Consider the following 22444-nt stretch of genomic DNA (forward strand, 5'->3'; position numbering starts at 1 on the left):
CTGTTTATTTATGTGGTTATTTGATTTCTATAGCTGCCCATCTCTAGCAAGTAGCTATGTTATAGTGTGGTCATTTGACATCCATCTTCACGCCTTCTTTGGTTGTTCCAAGCTGTTAACAGAAGATATGCTGCTATGACCTTAAAAAGGAATTCAATAATATAATACCAAAACTCCAAAGCTAAAACTTTGGCTTTGGAAAAATAGCCTCAGGATAAAACTGCAACATTTTAATGATGTTAGCTAAGTGACAGATGGATTTTGTTAAACAGAATGTACTTGGTTGTGTTGAAGATTTTAAGAATGAGGTTAATGATTATGAAGGCTCATGTTACAATAAGCCTGCAGTCTTAAACACCCTTATTGTTAGCCTCTTTCTGTCTAATTTGGGTGTCACCAATATCATTCTGACTCTTGTAGCTTCAGACGCAGTAATATAACTCAGATTGTCCAGACTGTTTACTCCATATTTAAGAACTTGCTTCATGGTGGTAATAGCAATACCAATGGCACTTAGACTTATAGACTGCTTCACAGTACTTTACAGCCCTCTCTAAGGGGTTTACAGAGTCAGCATACTGCCCCCAACAATCTGGGTCCTTATTTTACCAACCTCAGAAGGATGGAAGGCTGAGTCAACCTTGAAACAGTCAGGATCGAACTGCTAGCAATCAGCAGAATTAGCCTGCAATGCTGCATTCTAACCACTGTGCCATCATAGCAATAGCAATAGCAGTTAGACTTATATACCGCTTCATAGGGCTTTTAGCCCTCTCTAAGCGGTTTACCGAGTCAGCATATCGCCCCCACTGTCTGGGTCCTCATTTCACCCACCTCAGAAGGATGGAAGGCTGAGTCAACCTTGAGCCAGTGAGATTAGAACCGCTGAACTGCAGATAACAGTCAGCTGAAGTGGCCTGCAGTACTGCACCCTAACCACTGCGCCACCTTGGCTCTTTTTCATGGCACAGTGATACAGCTAGTTTAATTATTTCACTATGGATACGAAAGAATGATGTGCAGATAGAAGATATTCTATTTGGAATACACAGTAACCACCTTTTGAGTCAATGGAAATTTGGTTGCTCTCTTTCTGACCTTGAAACTGGGATGTAACCACTCAGTGTTTGCATAATGATTCTGCCTCCTCTGGGAAATTTGGGTTCCTGCCTCACCAGCTTTATTCCTTACATTTTCTAGGAATCTTGACCTGAGAAGAAAAATAGAACAACAATCAGAATAAACTTGCATTTAATCTCTGCTAATGTTTAAGATAGCAAGTCTCAATTTTTCTTTCGGCCTTTAAGGAAAGTGTTGCAGCAAATATTCTTGGGGACTGCTTTTGCTTAACTGGGATTTGGAAAGGCTATTTTGCATCATTCTTGTATAAGTTCAATGGGAGCTGAGCTTTGTGAGAATTTCCTAGGCATGTGCAAATAGTTCCATTCTGGGGAGAAAATTTTGCAGGAAATTCCAGGAAGAACATTGTGTTCATCCTGCAGAACCTGCCAGTCTGTCTGATCTTGGGTTGGTTTGGCAACTTTCTAGAACCAAATCTCTGGAACTAGAAAGTTCACCGTCAAACCATTTCAAGAATTATCTAACAATATTCTAACAACTCATCTTCTAGGTATTTAAGTTTGAGGAAGGTATTCATTGCAGGTGAACCATGATAACTTATTATCTACTTCAGCCTAGTAGGTGAATCAAAGCAACTTATTGCACATCAAAAGTATATGGAAGTTTCTGTTTTTGAGATGCTCTGAGATATGCAAACATGTTTTCTACATGATGTGAGGCATAGAACTAAGGGGTTTATTCACATTTTTCCATGGCTTTTCCCTTTCAGGTCATGATTAAGAAAGTGAGGAACAAACCAGAAATTTCTGGTCCCAATGTCTCCACTGCCACAAGATCCCATGTGGCTTTAGTTCAGTCATATGCTTTCATACTCAGTGGTACCCGTTTATACAGTATATTCATGTTTACCTACACAAATACTTTGAATGTCAGAAAGCAAATGCATTTTTTAAAACACTTACACGCCAAATTGTGCACCACACATGTTAATTCTGTCAGTTATTTCTTTGTTTGGTTAGGAGGAAAAAATGCACTACACTGTACCTAATCTTTGTGCCAGAAACCCGGTTTTCATCTTCAATACTTTGTTGTAAGTTCGGGAGATCCTTTATCTGCCTGGAACAGTATATTGCACCACTTACAATCTTTATTCTTCAATAGATTGGTTTGTAATTTCTAGTCAGGGGATTCTTAGAGACTCAAATATCTCTTTTAGAGTAAGTTTTTTTTTAAATGAGAGTTCTCAGTACTTAGTGGTATAATAAGTGGCTATTCCATAACACAAGTACTTTCCTTCATGGACACTGTGTCAGCGCTTTGGTTATTGCTCGAAGTGAGGCTTCATCCCTCTTCATATTGGTTGACTCTAGACTAAATCACTTCGTTATTTAACTTTATTTCTGTAATCCCAGCTGCAAAGGACATTAAACCACAAGGAACAAGGCAGGTGTTCCAATTTCTTTAAAACACCTATGATATTGAAAATATGTTTTGTGAAATAAAGCTGAAATCCAGGTTCCTTCACGCCTTGTGAGAATTTCATCATAACCCTGAAACATTGGTATAGCCCCACACTCTGTGGTACTTCTAGCACTACTTCTAGAAAAAGAGAAAGTTAGAGAAGGATCAACTATATTGTATAATCTATACCAGACCTTTTCATTTTACAGCCCAGGGGCCATAGTTGTCCCGTTGTCCCTGTCAGTTCTATGATGATGGCAGCCAGTTTCTCATGTGGCTCCTCGAAAAAAATAATTGGCCATCCTTCTCCTATTCTGTGCAATAGTCTATGATATTGCTATTCAATAACCTACCATATTTTTCGGAATATAAGACGCCCCGGAGTATAAGACACACCAAGGTTTTGAAGAGGCAAATTAAAAAAAAAGTTTTTGCACTCTGCAAGCCTGCCAAAAACAGCCCATTTTTCACTCATTTCTGCCCTCCCCAGCCCCCAGGAGCTCTTGGAAGCCTCCTAAAAGCTATGGACAGCTGTTTTGGTGAAGGGGCGAGGTTTCAGGAGGCAAAAAATGTTGTATTCAGTGTATAAGGCGCATCCAGATTTTCAGCCTCTTTTTAGAGGGAAAAAGGTGTGTCTTATACTCTGAAAAATACGTTATATTATATTACCCTGTTTACCTGAAAATAATTCCTCCCCGGATAATAAGCCCAATTGGGTGTTAAGTGCAAGGACTAAAATAAGCCCTCCCCTGAAAATAAGTCCTTCCTGTAAAAATAATTGCAACACAGCAGCAGCAGCAGCCATGAGGTGACCACGCTTGTCTTATTTTCAAAGAAACACAGTACAATTACCTATACACTGTGCTTTATACTATTACTAGTATGCATCAACATTTCTTTCTTAAGCCTGTTCTGTCCTAAGCCTTCTCTCTGAAATTCTTCCTCTTTCTCGGTCAGTGATGAATATGTTGAGGGCTTTTTTTGCATTGTGTTTTGTCTTTTACTGGACTTCTATACTTCATTCTTTTGGGCTCTCTGCTGCCTCTGAAGGGAAAACACTTTTTTTTTTCCTTTTGGCTGCTCTACTCAGTTTGCTTGTGACTGCAAAGCTCAAAAACAAGCATCTCCTCTGACACCTGTGTCAGAATTGCTTCTTTTATTGCTGACACTGGGAAAAAAGACTCAAATGGGAGGGAAAGAAGGCAGCTCAAATCCCTGTGATTTTCTCAAGCAGCCTGCTCTTCCATACACACATACACACATACACACCCTCCCCCTCACACTCACCCTCCCAAATTATTCATCCTAAAATCGTAAGCAGTTTAAGCTTGCTGACTTTTTAATTGCACGTATATTTGCCGGCTGTTTTGTTCACAGTTTCTAAACACTGAGCTTATGGTTTATGTAAACTTGTACAAATATTTGTATTGAAAACAAATAAGTCCCAAGAAATATCCCACTTGCTCAGGCCAATATTTGCCCTGCCTTTGACTCCCCTTCCCCACCCCCCAAGAGCATGATTTCTCTTTGCTCTGAAATTCCAGATAGATGTATGCTGGGTAGATATTTCAGCAACTTGTAAGCCTTTTAGTTAACAAGAAGGAGGTGCTGTGATTATTACTCACATTGAAATCAGGAAGAGTTATTTGTGAAGAACGTGCATTATTTGAACTGAGTGCCAGTTTGGTCTAGTGGTTAAAGCATCAGGCTAGAAACCAGGAGAGTTATGGATTGTTTTTATGCCTTTGACATAAAGCCCAGTGGGTGACTTTGGGTCAATCACTCTCAGCCCTAGGAAGCAAGCAAGGCAAACCACTTCCGAAAAACCTTGCCAAGCAAACAGTTGCTAGCAGTCAACACTGACTTGAAGACACTAAATAAATAAAACATAGTATGAATAGATGTATAAATTAAAATGCACATAGCTGTTGACCTTGTTCCAGCGTATCTCCAACAATTCAGCTCTAGGCATTAGTTCTTTACTGTTGCATAATTATGGGATAACCATGAAGGATGTCTCTACATGTCCCTGTTGCTCATTGTCAATCTTAAATATCACAAACAGAATAAAACTGTAATAAATACCTGTTGACATGAACTGACAGGGAGTTCTTTGTTATTAGTGAGGAGCCATGCCTGTGAAGTGGACCAGTTTGGAAAACCAGGAGGCTGTTCTGACATCTGTCTTCTTGGAAACAGTCACAAGACGCGGACCTGCCGGTGCCGTTCAGGATTCAGCCTTGGCAGCGATGGGAAGTCCTGCAAAAGTGAGTGGCGCGTTGTGAGTGAGAGTGTGCTGTGGTTGGGAGACAGCTGAGCTGAAGAGGAACCTGTCTTCATTTCTCAGTTTGAATGGGAAATTTTCCTTGGCATCTTGCTTTAAATTATCATCAGAACAGAGAAGGAAGGAAGGAAGGAAAGAGAGAGAGAGAGAAAGAAAGAAAAGAAAGAACAAATGAACAAAAATGGATGTCAGCCTCTGTTTTGCTGCTTGCTGTTCGGCTGCCATTGAAACGGGGAGCATGGTATTTGGGTGTGGGAAATATTCTGTACAGGAGAGACTGTAAGAAGGGAGTTATTCTCACCATCTTCTGCGCATGTAGCGGGAAGAGGAGTTTCCCGCCAAGGCCAACTGTCCGGCATACCAACCTGATGATGGTTTTTGGTTTTTCTCGTGGCACCTCGGGGATGGGTACAAAATCATGTCCAAACACTATTTTGAATGGGGTAAATCCCGTGCTGCTGTGCACTGTTATACGCCACCTCAGCATGAGGCAACAACTCCACTCCAACAATGAAGTCCATAGAATTGGACCCCTCTATCAGAGATGATACGGTCCGGTACACCATGTAGACGATATACATGTGTAATGAACAACTTAGCTAAGGATTTAGCGGATGGGATCTTGGAACAAGGAATAAAATGAACCTGTTTGGAAAACAAGTCTGTAACGACCCAAATTACCGTATTTCCTTGACTCTCCGGTAATTCAACAATGAAGTCCATAGATATTTCTTTCCAAGGTACCTCAGGACGGGCCACGCCTTGGAGCAAACCCTGGGGTTTTCCCGGTGTCGTTTCGGGGTAACACATGTGGAGCAACTGGCCACATAAGACTCAATGTCCTTCTTTAATGAGGGCCACAAAAATTGTCTTTTAATGAGATGCAGGGTTTTCACAAAACCAAAGTGCCCAGCCATGCGTGAATCGTGGGCACGTTGAAGAACCAGAGTCCTAATGCTTGCGGGAACATACAATTTAGCCCCAATCCAAGCCAGACCATCATTCATGGTACACTCATCCGAATGTTGGTTAAACCATTCATCAGATTCAAGGCCCTCCCTGAGTTTAGTAACGAGGTCTTTTGTGACCTCCAAACCGGAACTGTTCTGGCTCCTGGTAACAACCGTAGCAGTGAGGCTTTTCGCTGGGATGACTGGGTGGATGACACTAAGCTTTGAGCTGTTATATTGAGGAAGCCGGGACAAAGCTTCAGCCATAAAGTTTTTCCCTCCTGGGATATACTTCAAAGTGAAATTGAACCTATTGAAATGTTGTGCCCATCTCATTTGTTTGGGGGATAATTTCCAGGGGTCTTTAATGCCTCCAAATTTTTATGATCAGTCCACACCTCAAAAGGGTGTTTAGCCCCCTCCAAGAAATGTCGCCATGTAATCAAGGCCCACCTAACTGCAAAAGCCTCCTTTTCTCATATAGCCCATCTCCTCTCTGTCTCGGTTAGCTTCCGAGAGGTGTAGGTGCAGGGTTGTAACTTTCCATCAGCATTTGCTTATAGCAACACCTCCCCCACTGCAACATCACTAGCATCCGCCTGGACCACAAACGGTGAATCCATGTCCGGGTGTTTTAAAACTGGTTCAGCTGCAAAAAGTCGCTTTAATTTCTTGAACGCAGCTTGACATTCCATAGTCCAATTCAAGGGTTTACCCGGCCTAGTTTTGGCCTCTCCCTTTGATTTTAGGAGGTTCGTAATTAGCAGGGCAATTTTGGCGAATGAAGGAATAAATTGATGATAGAAATCAGCAAAACCCAAGAAACTTTGCAATTGTTTGCGGGTGCAGGTGGCCGCCCATTCAGTGACCGTTTGGACCTTTGTTGGGTCCATCTCTATACCACTGTGGGAGATGCGATATCCCAGGTAATCCACCTTCTCCTGATGAAATTCGCATTTAGGCAATTTAGCATACAATTCTGCTGCCCAAAGTTTTTTCAGCACTGAACGAACTAGTTTCACGTGTTCTTCACGTATTTCCGTGTAAATAAGGATATCATCAAGATAGACCATCACGCCTTTGTAACGGTGGTCATGCCAAACTTCATTTATTAATTGCATGAAAACGGCTGGTGCCCCCTGTAATCCAAATGGCATCATGCGGAATTGAAAACAACCAAGAGGGCAGTTGAACGCAGTTTTCCACTCATCCCCTTCTTTAATTCTGACTCGGTAATAGGCCTCTCGCAGATCTAACTTTGTGAAAAATTTTCCCTTGTCCAGCTGGGCCAACATCACTGTTCCCTCTAAGGTGCGCGGCTGCGCGGACCGCGCATGTGGCAAGAAAACCCCGCGCAGCAGTTTCTAACTGCCACGCAGGGGCCTCACAAAATCTAGGATTAGCACAGGTGCGGGGACAGTGGCAGGAGCTTACGCGGCACAGCTGGTCTCCTAGGACCTCCTAGGCGCCGGCTGCACCGCTCATTACCGTCAGTCGCCCTGTGTTCAGCACAGCAAACGTGGGGAAGTCCTTTGCAGGTGGTTAGAACTGGCTGCCCACAAAGGACCTCCCCAGACTTGTTTTGATGAGCACGGAGCGACTGATGGTAGTTTGTGCCGGCTGCAGCCGCTCAAACTAGCATCAGTCGCCCCCGTGTTCAGCAAAGCAAGCCCGGGGAGGTCCTTTGTGGGCGGCCAATCCTAGCCGCTTGCGCCTGGCGCTGCGGCTGAAATAAACCCCCAAAGCCCCTGCCGCCACCGGAATATCTGCTGCCTCCTCCTCCTCCTCCAACAGCACTGCCGGATTTGCCGCCCGACGCTGCGGCTGAGGTGAAGCCGCCAAAGCTCCCGCCAGCACCCCTGCCTAGCTGAGGTGTTCCGAGCAGAGGGGGAGGCACCACCGCTGCCATGGGCAGGGGCGCCAGCGGGAGCTTTGGCAGCTTCACCTCAGCTGCAGCGCTGGGCAGCAAATGTAGTGGTGCTGTTGGAGGAGGAGGCGGCGGCAACAGTTATTTTGGGGGTGGAGGGGCTCGTTGGCATCTTCAGTGGCAGCCCTGCCCCCAGTGAAAAAAACGAAGATGGAGCAGATCCACACAGATGACGTCGCCACAACATGACTAGAGGAGAAATTCTGGGAGTTGAAGTCCACAAGTCTTAAAGCTGTCAGGTTTGAAGACCCCTGGGTTTTTTTTTTCTAAAGGGTTAGGGGTGCAAGGATCTTGTAACAACAGCTTTAAGATTTGCGTGCTTCAAATGCCAGACTTTCTGAGCCAACATTTTGGTTGCTAAGCAGGACCGTTGTTAAGTGATACTGATATTATATAACACTTTAAATTAAGGGGGTACCTTGAATAAACATAACTTTGAGTTTCAAATAATACTGATTTCGTTGTTGTCTTAGGTGACATCTGTGAAAAAAATTCAGGTGCTTAGGCATGAAAATGTGCCGCTCAAACACTATACTTTTCTGCTCACACTGAAAAAAAATTAGAGGGAACATTGGCTAATGTCCTTCATTAGTGGTAATGGGTAGAGGTTCTGGATACACACCGCATTTAAGTTCTTAAAATTAACACACAAACGAAAGGAGCCATCTTTCTTTACTCTGAACAAAACTGGAGCAGCCACTCGGGGCCTAGCAGGTTCAATGAATCCCCTTTTCAAATTTTGTCAATAAATGTTCTTAATTCGTCTATTTCCCTAGGGGTCATTGAATAAATCTGAAGTTTAGGGAGTTTCATCCCAGGGAGAATATCAATGCTGCAGTCAGTGGCCCTGTGTGAGGGTATCAGAAGACTTCTCACTGAAAACATCTTTCAGGTCCCAGTACTCTTTCGGGATTTTTTCCTCCCCCTCAATTTTCTCCTGCCCTCTGGCTGACAGGTTGGGGTCTGTTTCATTCGGTTCGGGAGCCCTCCTTCTTTCTCAGGGGGCGTAGCAGACCACATGCGTAACCAACCCTTCCTCCAATTTATGTGTGGGTTCCATTTATGCAGCCAGGGCAATCCTAATATAAGGGGCCGAGCCATTCCTGGGGCCACAATAAAAGCAATTGGAACTTTCAGAGTTTTAAGTTTCAATCCCAGTTTTTCTACTATTTCTGGGCTCACAATGCATCGTGTGCATCGGAATCTAAAAGGGCCAGCATTTTTTCTTGTGCGCCAGAAGAGGGCACCCTTAGCTTAACCGGAATAGTCATGGGTCCCGATCGGGAACTTACCAAGCGTTCGTCATCAGAATCGTTCTCGCTTCCTTCCGAAGACCAAGGGGAATCCTCCCCCCTCTCACCAGGGCGGAAACACTGAGAAAGTTCCTCCTCCTTCATGGTAGGTTCTCTTCTCTTGCTGGGAGGTTTTTCTAGCTTTTTCTCTCTCCGAGGAGGGAGCTTTTGGGTCATCTTGGTGCGGCAATTTGTGGCGCGATGCCCCTCCTTCCCACAGCGGAAACACACAAAGGGTTTTGGTTTGCTTGCAGTCCCACTTTTCCCTCCTTTCGGGGCTCCTGGGGGGCAGGTTGGCATGCAGGTTTTTTTTGCTTTTGCTATCTTCCTAGTAATTCTCCCTGGCTAAGTCAATTTCCATATCAGCAGCCACTTCATACCAGGGTTGCAGTCTACGGGGGGGGGAGGGGGGGCTCCAGTTCACACAGTGCTGGTAAATTTCTTTGTTTAACCCATCAGTGAAATGGTCCAACAATGCTTCTTCCGACCAACCCCTCATAAAGGCTGATAGCTCACAAAATTCTTGTATATAGTCAGCTACTGGCCTCTTCCCCTGGGTAAGAGTTTTAAATTTGATTCTTGCTTTACGCTCTGTGAGTGGATCATCAAAGCGTTTTCTCAAAGCGGCCATAAATCCATTATAGTCTCTCAGTAGGGGGGAATCAGCATTATACAAGCCCATCATCCATGCTGCTGCCTTATTTTCCAAAGCCATAGTAATAACTCTTACCTTCGCTTCATCATTGGCCAGTTCATCACCATACATTTGCATATAATTCCATACTTGAACGACAAAGAATCCTAAATCTTTTGGGTCCCCCCCCCCCCATATTTTACACTTAAAGGAGGAATTTTAGCTATCCGGCATCTGCGGGGGCCCCCTCCTCTTGGGATGTTTCTAACTGCAGTGATTGGGGTCGGAGCTGGGTCATCTTGTTCAGCTTCCCCTTCGACCCCTCCAGCTTCTCTCGGGTCAAATAAAGTCTCTGTATACTTCCCCTTGTTTTCCTGGAGATCAGCTTCTCTCTCCAGTCCACTCTCACGGGCTCGGCGTCTCTCCCACGCCCCTTCAAAGAGTTTCATCACTTGGTACATCATAAGATTCTCCTCTTCAGAGTCACGCCAGTCAGCCGCTGGTTGTCTGGGTCTCCTCATAGTAATTCCAGTCAGAGGTTCTTCGGGGTCATCTTTCCGTCCCACTCCCCATGTCCATCTGGGCCGAACGGATCGTTCTTACAAGTGCATGCCAGCCATTCGCTCCATCTCTAAAGGGCAGGAGGATGCAGCTGCTCCCATATCTTCTTCTTGATCGCTGCCTTGGTGGGACATCTTTCAGGTTTTGGGTTCACCCCCCTCGGAAGGTGTCAGCTCCGAGATCCAGCTTAATGTCAGTGCTGCTTCACTTAATAACCAAGAACGGAACCACTCAACTCCATTTTGCAGAATTAAGAGTACTTTTACTGGTTATAAGTAAATAGAAGCTAAACAAAGCTGGATCTGAGCAAAAGCGCACGCAAGCATAGATATCAATGCATGATCCATTCCCCTCCCCAATCATCATCAGGTTGGTATGCCGGACAGTTGGCCTTGGCGGGAAACTCCTCCCTGCCACATGCACAGTAGATGATGAGAACAACTCCCTTTTCACAGTACTCCTGTACAGAATATTTCCCACACCCAAATACCATGCCCGCCCTCCCCGTTTCAATGGCAGCCGAAAAGCAAGCAGCAAAGCAGAGGCTGACAGTTTTCTTTTGTTTCTGCAGGGATGATGTCCTTTTCCTGAAGGAGGGCCGGATGTCAGCCTCTGTTTTGCTGCTTGCTTTTCGGCTGCCATTGAAACAGGGAGGGCGGGCATGGTATTTGGGTGTGGGAAATATTCTGTACAGGAGGACTGTGAAAAGGGAGTTATTCTCACCATCTACTGCGCATGTAGCGGGAAGAGGAGTTTCCCACCAAGGCCAACTGTCCAGCATACCAACCTGATGATGGTTTTTGAAGATGTCTCCCACATGACTCCTGTGGAGTAATTGGATTGGACTATGGGCTGGGGTTACCAAGGGGAGGGAATTGGGTCATACATTGATATATATTCTTGCACACGTTTTTATCTCAGATCCAGCTTAGCTTAGCTTCTATTTACTTATAACCAGTAAAAGTACTCTTAATTCTGCAAAATGGAGTTGAGTGATTTCTTTCTTGGTTACTAAGTGAAGCAGCCCTGACAGATATCAGCTGAAAGATTTCTTAAAATATTATCTGAATTACTGAAGGGTGTTTTGCAAACATATTTGTTATCATCAGCAGACAGAGATGAGAGTTATGATACTTGATCGGTCATCTTCTCCCGGGTTCACACCTTTATTTTTCAGTGTGGAAAGGGGACAGAGGAAATCAGTGAGAAGTGGCTGTAGAAGGAAGAACTAGAGTCAATCCAAGCAAGAAGGGGGGGGGGATTCTCTCAACAAAGGGTTGGGGAGCGGAGAAGAGTAGAGATTGAAACAAAAAGCACAATAGTGAAATTTCATGCACTTCAGAGGAGACTTAATTTGAGGGGCCTTTATTGATTTGTAGAAGGAGTGTCACAACTACATACTATGAATGAGACAGGAGTATTTTCATGAAGGCCTATTCATTAAAAACTTGAATTCAGATATTCCCGGAGTGGTAATAACAATTTCTACCACAACAGCCATGTCCTCTGTAGGGGAAGAGATTCTCCACCTCACCCCCGCTCCCCATTAATCCAATATAAATTGAGAAACAATTTGGGGAAGATTGACTGTAGGAAAATTTATATCCCCACCCCCGCTCCTTCCTCCAAGCCATGACCAAAACAGCAAAGCAAAGGTGAAGAATATTGAGCTGTTAGTTCTCTACTTACTTAGATTGGGGTATTTTCATACAAGGGACTTATAATTGTTAATTTTTTGGCCCTGACAATCTAGCCACACAGTTTCCCCAATCTCTGTTTTAAATGGTGAGTTTTTGTTCGAAGAAATAATTGGGCAAAGCTGTATTTCTTACTAGTGTTGCTGTAGACATTTCCAAAATCATTGGAAATATAACCATGTTAGTAGCTCTTTTGATCCCACCTGACTTTCTTTTTTTGCTCATAGCAATTCTCAAAATGTAATTAGAACGTTCCAAATATTTCAGAGTATTTAATTCCAACTGAGTCTATGACTTCACACATCATGCCAAATTACTCTCTATGTCTCGAATTTAAATGATAATAATATTCTTGCTGTTACAATTATTTTAATGTGAACGACAACAGAATCCCAGGAAACAATAGCCAGGAACCCTGGTGATGAGGTGAATTGCAGTCTATCAACTTGACAATAAAATGTGTCACAAGCTGAAACAAGAAAGATGAATTGCGGGTGGGGTGGGGGTGTTTCTCCCCTATAGGAATATAGGAAACACTACCTTTTTAATTTATTATCTGTGTTTTCTAAAACCTATTATTTGAATTCTTTGTTTTGAAATGAATATAAATTTGCCGATACAGTACAGGTCGTCCTTGAGTTTTGACCACGGTTGAGCCCAAAATGTCTCTTGCTAAGCGAGACAACTCTTCAGTGAGTTTTGACCCATTTTACGACCTTTTTTTGCCACAGTGGTTAAACAAATCATTGCATTTGTTAAGTTAGTAACATGATTGTAAATTGAATCTGGATTCCCCATTGACTTTGCTTGTCAGAAGATCGCAAAAGATGATCACATGACCCCGGGACACTGCCACCATCATAAATACGAACCAGTTGCCAGGTGACCAAATTTTGATCACATGACTATGGGGAGGTGAAAAATGGTCATGTCGCTTTTTTGGATGTCGTCGTGACTTTGAATGGTCACTAAATGAAAGTTGCAAGTTGAGGGCTACCTGTACTCCTGAAAGGGGAAACTATATCTACTGCAATCTCTTTTTGTTTTAGTTACTTGTCATATTGCTTTCTGTTGCTTCCAGATTCTGAGACACTGTACTACTGAATATCAGTGGCTGAGAGAAAAAGGAAAAGGAGGCCTCCATTCACTTCAGGTCCAGGTTGAGCACCTGATTTTTGTTGGAAATAGGAGTTTGAAGTAGAGTGTCTCAGAAAGGCTTCCTGCATGGGTTGTCCTCTTGTCATTGTTATTCTTTTTATGGATTATCTTCTTGTGGTTCTTTTTGCCTTATACTTCATTGCGACATCTTGCTTTTTTGGTGTGTGTGGGGGAGCATTTGGGTAGAAATCAAAAGTAACTTTTTCCTTCTCCTTTCTCTTTCTCCTTCTCTTTCTCCTTTCTCCTCCCTTCTCCTTTCTCCTCCTTCTCCTTTCTCCTCCTTTCTCCTTCTCCCTTTTCTTTCTCCTTCTCCCTTCTCCTTTCTCTTTCTCCTCCTTTTCCTTTCCCATTCTCCTTCTCCTTTCTCCCTTCTCCTCCTGCTCCTGCTCCTCCCTCTCTTTACCTTCCAGAGCCAGAGCATGAGCTTTTCCTTGTCTATGGCAAAGGTCGGCCAGGCATCATTCGTGGAATGGACATGGGAGCCAAAGTGCCTGATGAACACATGATCCCCATTGAAAACTTGATGAATCCCAGAGCTCTCGATTTCCATGCAGAGACCGGCTTCATTTACTTCGCTGACACTACCAGCTACCTGATTGGACGGCAGAAAATTGATGGAACAGATAGGGAAACAATTCTGAAAGACGGTATGTGTTTTTGCTCATGGAATGTCTACATTAGCATGTTAAAAATTAGAAGTGGCACATGGGGCATAGAATGGAAGGAATAGGGTTTGATATGTAAATTTGGGTTTGGGAGACATAACTTTTATTCTGAATATAAACCGGTCACTATTACCAGAAAGAATTGCGTTGTCTAGCTTCAACTATTTTTTTCTAAATGCTTCTTAGACTCATTGTGATGTTTGTAGGTACATACCTGAAGACTTTCTCCCACTGAATCTATGACTCTTTTAAAACAGATAATAAGGTGGTGTGAGTATGTCTGTCATGCCTTGTCAATTTCAGTAGCGATCGTATAACAAAACACATAACTCTGCTTGTATTATCATATTGCGTTCAACCTTCAGTGCCATGTCCTCATCTGCATGACTTGATCATGTTCAGCACATTTCTCACTTTATCTTCTTCCAGGCATTCATAACGTAGAAGGCATTGCTGTGGACTGGATGGGGAATAATCTCTACTGGACTGATGATGGACCCAAGAAAACCATCAGTGTTGCCCGGCTGGAAAAAGCTGCTCAGACCAGGAAGACACTCATTGAAGAAAGGATGATTCATCCGCGAGCCATTGTGGTGGATCCCTTGAATGGGTGGGTCTCTGCTGGCTGTGGATCCTAAGGGGATCAGGAAATCTGCTTAGGGAAATGGAGCAGAATGTGTCTACAGGAACAGTGAATTCTAGAGATGTCAAGCAAACCTCCAGCAAGCAAGGCATCTATTATGCAGATTTCCGTTGCTCTTACTTTTCAGCTTTCTAATATTCATTTATGACATTTTTATCCTCATTCTTCCTCTAATGGAATTCTGTCTCTAGAATTTTTTATGTTGCTGTAATCTTTATAATTTACACTTTTATGTGTGCCTTAACATAAGCTTGGAAAAGGTCTAAATCATTCAATTATATGACTGTACAGGCAGTACATAACAGTGACAAGAAAAATGAGGTAGAAGACAGGAGGGTAATTTAGGACCACATTACTACATTATGCTGGGAAGCCCATGTTTGATCTCCCATAACTTTATTTTCTTTATAATTAAATGCATCTGTGGAAGATTGCTAAATGGGTGTACATGTTTTTCTGATCTAAATCTCCCCTTGTCAGGAAAAAAATCCATCTCTCTCATAGCAAGCAGGCAAGGTTGGGCTGTTCAGATCTAAAATCTCATGGGAAACAACCTCTGTCATTATAGTTCTGTCAGGAAATTCTTTTAAAAAAAAATAATCTTATTAAAGTTTGCAAATACAGAGATGAAAAACTAATACAAAAAATAAAAGAAAAAGATAAGTTGAAAGAGAAAAAACAAATTAAAAAATTATCTATCTATCTATGTATCATCAAGATAGATAGATAGATAGATGATAGATAGATAGATAGATAGATAGATATAAATGACTACTTCCTTCTTCCAAGATCAGTATAAAAAATGTATTAACTAATATTTCAATTAAAAAACATCTTCCCGTATTTCATCTCTTAGTAATCAAACTATAAATTGTAATAGCAGACTTATATACTGCTTCACAGTGCTTTACAGCCCCCTCTAAGCTGTTTGCAGAGTCAGCATATTGCCCCAAACGCCTATTAAAAACTAGCAGAAATACTCTGTGTTATATGTGGGTGTATGTTTATGTAGGTTTATGTATGTGTGTATTTAACCTTAGTTAAATCCATTTTGTATTTCAAGTGATCATTATCTTTTAAGACATGAAGCAAAAACAACAACAAAAATCTCTCTCTCAAAAATAAATTTCATTAATTGCTACCAGAAACTACCACATGTATATTTAACCCTGGTCAAATAAGTTTCACTTTATATTTCTTCTGTTGATTTTTTTTGAAGCTTGATCTTTGTAATCATGTCAAATAATTTCCCACCAGTTGATTTCTTCTCATTTTCTCTTTGTCTCCTTTCAGAAACAACTTCAGTAGCTTAAGACATCTTCTTTGTTAATCCAAGATAAGAAGATTTTCCAAATAATTCTTCTGATTTATTATTTCTTTAGTTATTAAGACATTAGCTGGTTCCAAATGTAAATCCATTGTGACATCCTTTTTTCATATCACTCTTGTAATTTGGCTTTCTAAAATCCATTTGGAAATCCACATTAAAATCAGTTTCTCTCTTAACCAATAAAAAAACCCAAAACTATTCTTGTATATTCTCTTCTAAACCCCTCTTTATAGTATCAGACAATCTTGTTTCTGAGTATATAGTTCTCAAACAGCCTTAATTCTTTCTATAACCAAATAGTGTTGCTCCATTGTATTATTGAGCCACTTCTCCTTTAATTATAATCCTTAGTTCTCTCTGGTTAGTCTTCAAAGTCCCTTCTTACTGTATGTTTATTTTCCAATCAGTAAAACTTTATTAAGAGAGGATTTCTTATAATTAATTTCAAAACATTCATATATTTATTAAAACTTGAAAAACCCTACAGGAAATCTTCTTTCAAGTCTATCTAGCCTAAACCCCAACCTTTAACTTTCCAAAATCAAAATTCTGCTCCCCCTTTTGCTCTTTCAAAAACCTTTGCTTCTCATCCTTAAGCTTCTTTCATCCAAGATAGAAAGTCTGCCATTGCTTCCCCAGAAGTCAGTTCTTCCAAGAAATTGTTAAATCTGCTGCTAGCAACCTTCTTCTTCGCTGGATGGATGAAGGAAATAAATTGAGGAGCTATCTTTGTTTTGATACTACTCAATAAGAAAAATTTACTTGAGGAAGTAGAAGCAAAGACATTGCAGAGAATAAACTATTTAAAGATGGTGATGGGTGGTGGTGGTGGTGATGATGATGATGATATTATGGCAGGAGTTGGCAACCTTAAACATCTGTGGCAAAGAGCCACAGATGTCCTAACCGGAGCCCCCCCCCCCCCCATGTCTCTCCGTCAAGCATTTGGAGAAGGTCACTTAAATCCATGCAGAGTACTGTTTTTAAGAAAATGACCACCGAACAGCTATCCATGGGTAAATAATGATTTTTTAAAAAACTGCACACACGTTGACTTCCCTGGCTTTTCTCACTTAGATGGATGTACTGGACGGATTGGGAAGAAGACCCAAAGGACAGTAAAAGAGGAAAGATAGAAAAGGCCTGGATGGATGGCACCAACCGCAGTGTCTTCATCACCTCCAAGACTGTGCTGTGGCCCAACGGGCTGAGCCTGGACATTCCCTCTAAGAGTTTGTACTGGGTTGATGCCTATTACGACCGGATTGAGACAGTCATGCTGGATGGCACAGAGCGCAAGGTCAGTGCCAGTTTTGTCTCTATTTCTCTTCAAACAAGTTGTTCTTACTACCACTCTCAATTCTCAATAGTTTTTGTATTGGCTTTGGGCTTTTTTCTCTCTGGGCTTGAACCCAAATTGAATGATTCTTACAGTTACCAAAATGTTCTTTTTCCCAGTGCCCTATCGGTATCTTTTCAAATGACTGTATCCCTTTGCATGCAGTTGAATTGTTGGAGCCACTCACTTTAGGACAGGGGTATCAAACTCATGGCCCCGTGGGTGCTTAGATGGAAACAGCAAAGGACCAGCCCACGGTGCCTCTGCCAGTGGAAATGGAGCTCGGGAAGGCCACATATGGCCCTCCTAAGCTCCGTTTTCACTGGTAGAGGGTTGCAGGAGGCCATCTCAGTCAAAAACAGAGCTCGGGGACCCGTTTTTGTTGGCAGAGAGCTCAGGGCATCACAGGTACCCCCAACACGAGTGACATTAAGCTGGCCATGCCCACTGTGCCACACCCACAATGGTCCCCCGAGGTCAAACACAACCCTGATGTAGCCCTCAATGCAATCGAGCTTGACACCTCTGCTTTAGGGTGAGAGTACAGCTTCCAAAGCCAGCAAAAATGGTTATAGATCAGATGTGCTTAGGGCAAAGAGGAGGAGCATTGAATACACTTTGAAATGGTTTGAACTATGTACAATTATTAAGCTCTTTAGGATGGTGACAATTGCCTGACACCTGTGAAGGGGTTGCTGCTTCATTGGCAAATCTGCTGTGCTGACGCTGGGGAAAAAAAGTTCTCAAATGGGAGAGAAATAAAACAGCACAGGTGCCTGTGATTTTCTCAAGCAGCCTGCTCTTCCACACCCCCATACCCTTCAAATTATTCATCCGAAAATTGTAAACAGTTTAAGCATGCTGACTTTTTAATTGCATTTTTATTTGCCGGCTGTTTTGTTCACAGTTGTTAAACATTGGGCTTATGCTTTATGTAAACTTGTACAAATATTTCCAATATATCAAAAACAATTAAGTCCCAAGTAACATCCCACTTGCTCAGGCCAATATTTGCCCTGCCTTTAGACTTTTTTTTCTTTTTTATAAATACAGTTAAAATAATTTCTCTTTGCTCTGGCATACCAGGTAGATGTATGCTTGGCAGGTATTTCAGCAACTTGTAAGGGTGACTAGTTAGGTCACTTTGAAGTCCGCTTGGGTCATTGATGTTTGTGAAGAATGTTCATAGTTTGAATCGAGAGCTAGTTTGGAGTAGTGGTTAAAGCATCAGGCTAGAAACTAGGAGACTCTGAGTTCTAGTCTTGCTGTAGGTACAAAGATACTTGGGTGATTTGGACCAATTACTTTCAGGCCCTAGAAAAAAGGCCAAGGCCAAAATCTTACTGAGAAAAGAGCAAGAATGTCTTCACGCAGTCAAGTGTCGACATTGACTCAGGGACAAAATAAAAATGTGGACAAATTCTGAAATATGATAAATGTGGCATTAGCATCACCACTATAATTCCAACAGGATTACTGCTACAAGAACACCTAGCCATTTAGGTTAGCGGTATGATTATTTGAGGGGCAGTTTTTCTTCACTGCAATATTTATTTTTATTTATTGAAATCCTGCCTTTATTATTCTTTATTCTTCTTCTAAACAACTCAAGGTGGTGAACAAATATTTATTAGAAGTAACATTAGAAGAAGAAAAAGTTAAAGGTTGCATGATAGCGTGGACCAAAAACTTTGGACACAATATAGATCTAGTGGATTGGGAAAGAATTTGGAACACAAACTATAAACTAACACGATCAGCAGCACTTAAAGAAAATATATACAAAATGTTTTATTGTTGGCATTTATCACCAACAAGATTGGCTACAATTTACCTAAACATGAAGCCGACCTGCTGGAAGTGTAAAAAAGTACATATTATCACATATGGTGGACCTGCCTGGAAAAACAAAAATATTGGACAAAAATTTGGAAATGAGTGCAAGAAATTACAGGAGAACAGATAAAATACAAACCCGAAATCTTTCTACTGGGAATAATCAAAGGGAAATATACAAAGAAAATTAAGTACATATTAACACATCTGCTAACTACAGCTAGAATAGCATTTGCCCAATGCTGGAAACAAAATAATACCCCCTTGGACGAATTAGTGATAAAAAGAACTTTGGATTGCGCAGAGATAGACAAATTAACACTGAAATTAAAAGATAAAGAAGAGTCGGAATATTATGACATTTGGAACAATTGGTACAAATGGCTGCAAAACAAGGATAAAATTAATTAAGCCAAAAAAACAATATATATATAAATATATATAGAACTGTGTATAAAGGGGTGTAAATATAGAAGCGAAATATTATATACATGTACAGATATGATGACATAATAACGTTGATATAATGACTGCAAGTGTTGTAGAAGGGAAAATAATAATAAAAAAATCTGCTAAAAAAAGGTGGTGAACATATCTAACACACCTTCCCCCTCCTATTTCCCCACAGCAACAATCCTGTGTGTGTGTGTGTGTGTGTGTGTGTGTGTGTGTGTGTGTATTGGACTGAAAGTGAATGGCCCAAGATCACCCAACTGCCTATCAAGCCTAAAGAGACTCCAGCTTTTTAGCCTGTTGCCTTAACCATTAGACCAAACTAGCTCTCCCCCTCTCTCTTCTTTTCTTTTATATTCTATATTTATAATCTCCCTCTCTCTTTTCCCAACCTTCTCCCATTGCTTTGACCCTATAGCTGTGCTGTCAGAAAAGATGCATTTTTAAAATGTTGATTGCTTGTCTTAAATGTTCTACAATAAGTGTGTCTGCATTTGCGGAGTGCCAGAGATAGAAGGTATGGCTTACATCCTATTTGATTGTTGCTTGTATAAGAGACTGAGAGACAGGTACCTTGGTCTATATACCAAACAAATGACCCATTGGGATCCCCATATCAAAACAACTTACTGGCCGGAACCTGAAAATAACATTTAACACAGCACAGTACTAAAAACAAAATTGTTCACTTGAGATCTGCATATGTGAAACTGATTGGGGTAGATTGTAAGGGTGACACCGAAATATAATTTTATGTCATTTTATTCTATTTTACATATTCATGTATTAAATTATATTGTAGCTTTCCTATAACTATTGTATTTTATCCTACTCTTATTTTAAATTGTTCGTATAGGATTTTATTGGTGATATGAGTTTGAACCTTGTGCTTTGATATGGCTTACAGGGTAATCAATAAAGCTTATTATTACTTGTGCATATATTTCTCCTGCTGCAGGTTGTTTATGATGGAAGTGAGTTGAGTCATGCCTTTGGATTGTGCCACTATGACCATTTCCTCTTCTGGACAGAGTACCGAAGTGGTAGCATCTTTCGTTTGGACCAGAACACTAAGAGTGTTACACTGTTGCGCAATGAACGACCACCGCTTTTTGAGATTCGCATGTACGATGCTCAGCAACAGCAAGGTATTAAACCACGATGAGCCCTTGTTAAAATGTACTTTGCAGAAATTTACAAAGTGAAATAAGTGATCCTGAACAAAAAAATAACCCACCTTAGAACTGAACTGTAACGTACTTTCTCCAAGTACAAGGTTCAGAACAGAACTACGGTGAACATCGTGATGCCTAGCACGATATTTGCTGCAGTACAAAGCCTTATTTTTAGTGGCCACTTGGATGAATGTGCATGTGAGAACAAGAGCATTAGAAGAAAGCCTTGAATTTTTGTAGGAAAAATGCTATGCAGATTCATAAATTAAGATCCTTCACATACAGAGAAGTGGGGTCTTGTGAGTATTAATACCCAGATCAGGTGGATGGATCAGAGCTGTTTACTTTGGGGGTCAGCTCTTATCGTCTAAATCAGTGTTTCCCAACCTTGGCAACTTGATGTCTGGACTTCAACTCCCAAAATTCCCCAGCCAGCGCAGGCTGGAGAATTCTGGGAGTTGAAGTCCGGACATCTTCAAGTTGCCACGGTTGGGAAACACTGCTTTAAATGAACAAATTTCAGTAACCATTATGGATTTAGATTACACTGGCACTTGTTAAAACAGAACATACTTAAATCAGGTAAGAACAAATGCTGTTCCTTCTCCTTAAATTGTGAATGCATCATATGGCAGGCTAAAAGTAGTCTGTATAAACTTAATGAAAGTGTTGAAGGAGACTATTCCTTGCTTTCTTCATTTTTAATATGGTTGTGACCACTCATATAGTTGCCACTCCGTTTTGTCAAAGACCAGGAATGAAACAGCATTTTCAGTTGAATGTACTTTCCCCATCTTTTTTTTTTTTTTGCTGTTCGTTCTTTTACTCTGATGCTTTTTAATTTTTCTATTAACTCTGTGAAAAGCTGGATGAGATGCTGCCTTGAGAACATTGTAAAGATCTCATAGGCAGTCTCATGGGTTTTCCCATAGTACCAAAACCTTTTCTTGGTTCATGAAAATGATGCATGCAATTGGCCTCTTTCTTGCAGTTAGATTTGATTTATATGCATTCCCCAGCAGTTTAAGGTGAGGAGAAAAGCAAAAATGTATTGAATCTTTTAAAAAAAAATCTGTGGTTGAGAAAAGTCAGCACACTGATTGTGAGAGCATGCTCTTAACACAAAGTATGAAAAGCAAAAGAAGGTTCCAGAAATAGCCAGTTGAGGGGGAGAAAGGATTAAAAGAGTCAGATGTTTCTTCTGCTGTTTTTTTTTTAAAAAAAACACTAGCCACTCTATACATGTAGTACAGTTACTCCTTGCCTTACAACCATTTGTTTAGTGATGATTCAAAATTACAACAGCACTAAAAAATGTTACATGACCATTTTTTCACACTGAACTACCATTTTATATCATTCCCCATGGTCACGTGATAAAAATTCAGATGCCTGCAACTGATTCATATTTATGACGGTTGCAGTGTTCCCCCGGAACCATGTGATCCCTTTTTGTGCCCTTTGGACCAGCAAAGTCAATGTGGAAGCCAGATTCACTTAACAACCATGTTACTAATTGAAAAAGTGCAGGGTTTCACTTAACTGTGGCATAAACGATTGTAAAACGGGGCAAAATTCAGTTAACACCTGTCTTGCTTAGTGCCATAAATTTTGGGCTCAATTGTGGCCGTAAGTCTAGGACTACCAGTATTGGTTGAACTAAATACACTTCTTATTTTCTTGTGGCTATGAGGAGGAATGCAAAGAAGGACAGGTCCAGGCATGTCGAGATTAACATCGAAGACTTAGCGGTGACTTGAGCATTGTGAATTCTGACCCATGAAACTTTAGGTGGAAAATGGAATGTATTGGTTTTTAAGCTCCTGCAAGACTCTCTGAGCTGGCCAGGCTATTTGCTGCAAAAGGCTAAAATGTTTACCTCTTTGGAAATTATTAATCCTGTTTTGCTTTTCCAGTGGATTTCATGATCTCTTTTATTTGGACTGGATTACACAAGAG

At 41.3% G+C, this 22444-nt stretch overlaps 1 protein-coding gene across 3 annotated transcripts in view; it reads left to right on the forward strand.

Annotated features, from left to right (window-relative positions):
- The window catches only part of LRP1 (LDL receptor related protein 1), a 337681-nt gene that overhangs the window by 192464 nt on the left and 122773 nt on the right, over positions 1-22444 (forward strand). For all 3 annotated transcript variants that reach the window (XM_032212335.1, XM_032212336.1, XM_032212337.1), the window contains 5 exons: positions 4665-4808; positions 13455-13691; positions 14139-14319; positions 16760-16982; positions 20269-20458. In XM_032212335.1, coding sequence (XP_032068226.1) covers positions 4665-4808; positions 13455-13691; positions 14139-14319; positions 16760-16982; positions 20269-20458 — 975 coding nt within the window. The remainder of the gene's footprint in view (positions 1-4664; positions 4809-13454; positions 13692-14138; positions 14320-16759; positions 16983-20268; positions 20459-22444) is intronic.

The sequence above is a fragment of the Thamnophis elegans genome, chromosome 2 (genome assembly GCF_009769535.1).
Source record: "Thamnophis elegans isolate rThaEle1 chromosome 2, rThaEle1.pri, whole genome shotgun sequence".
NCBI classification, from domain to species: Eukaryota; Metazoa; Chordata; class Lepidosauria; order Squamata; family Colubridae; genus Thamnophis; species Thamnophis elegans.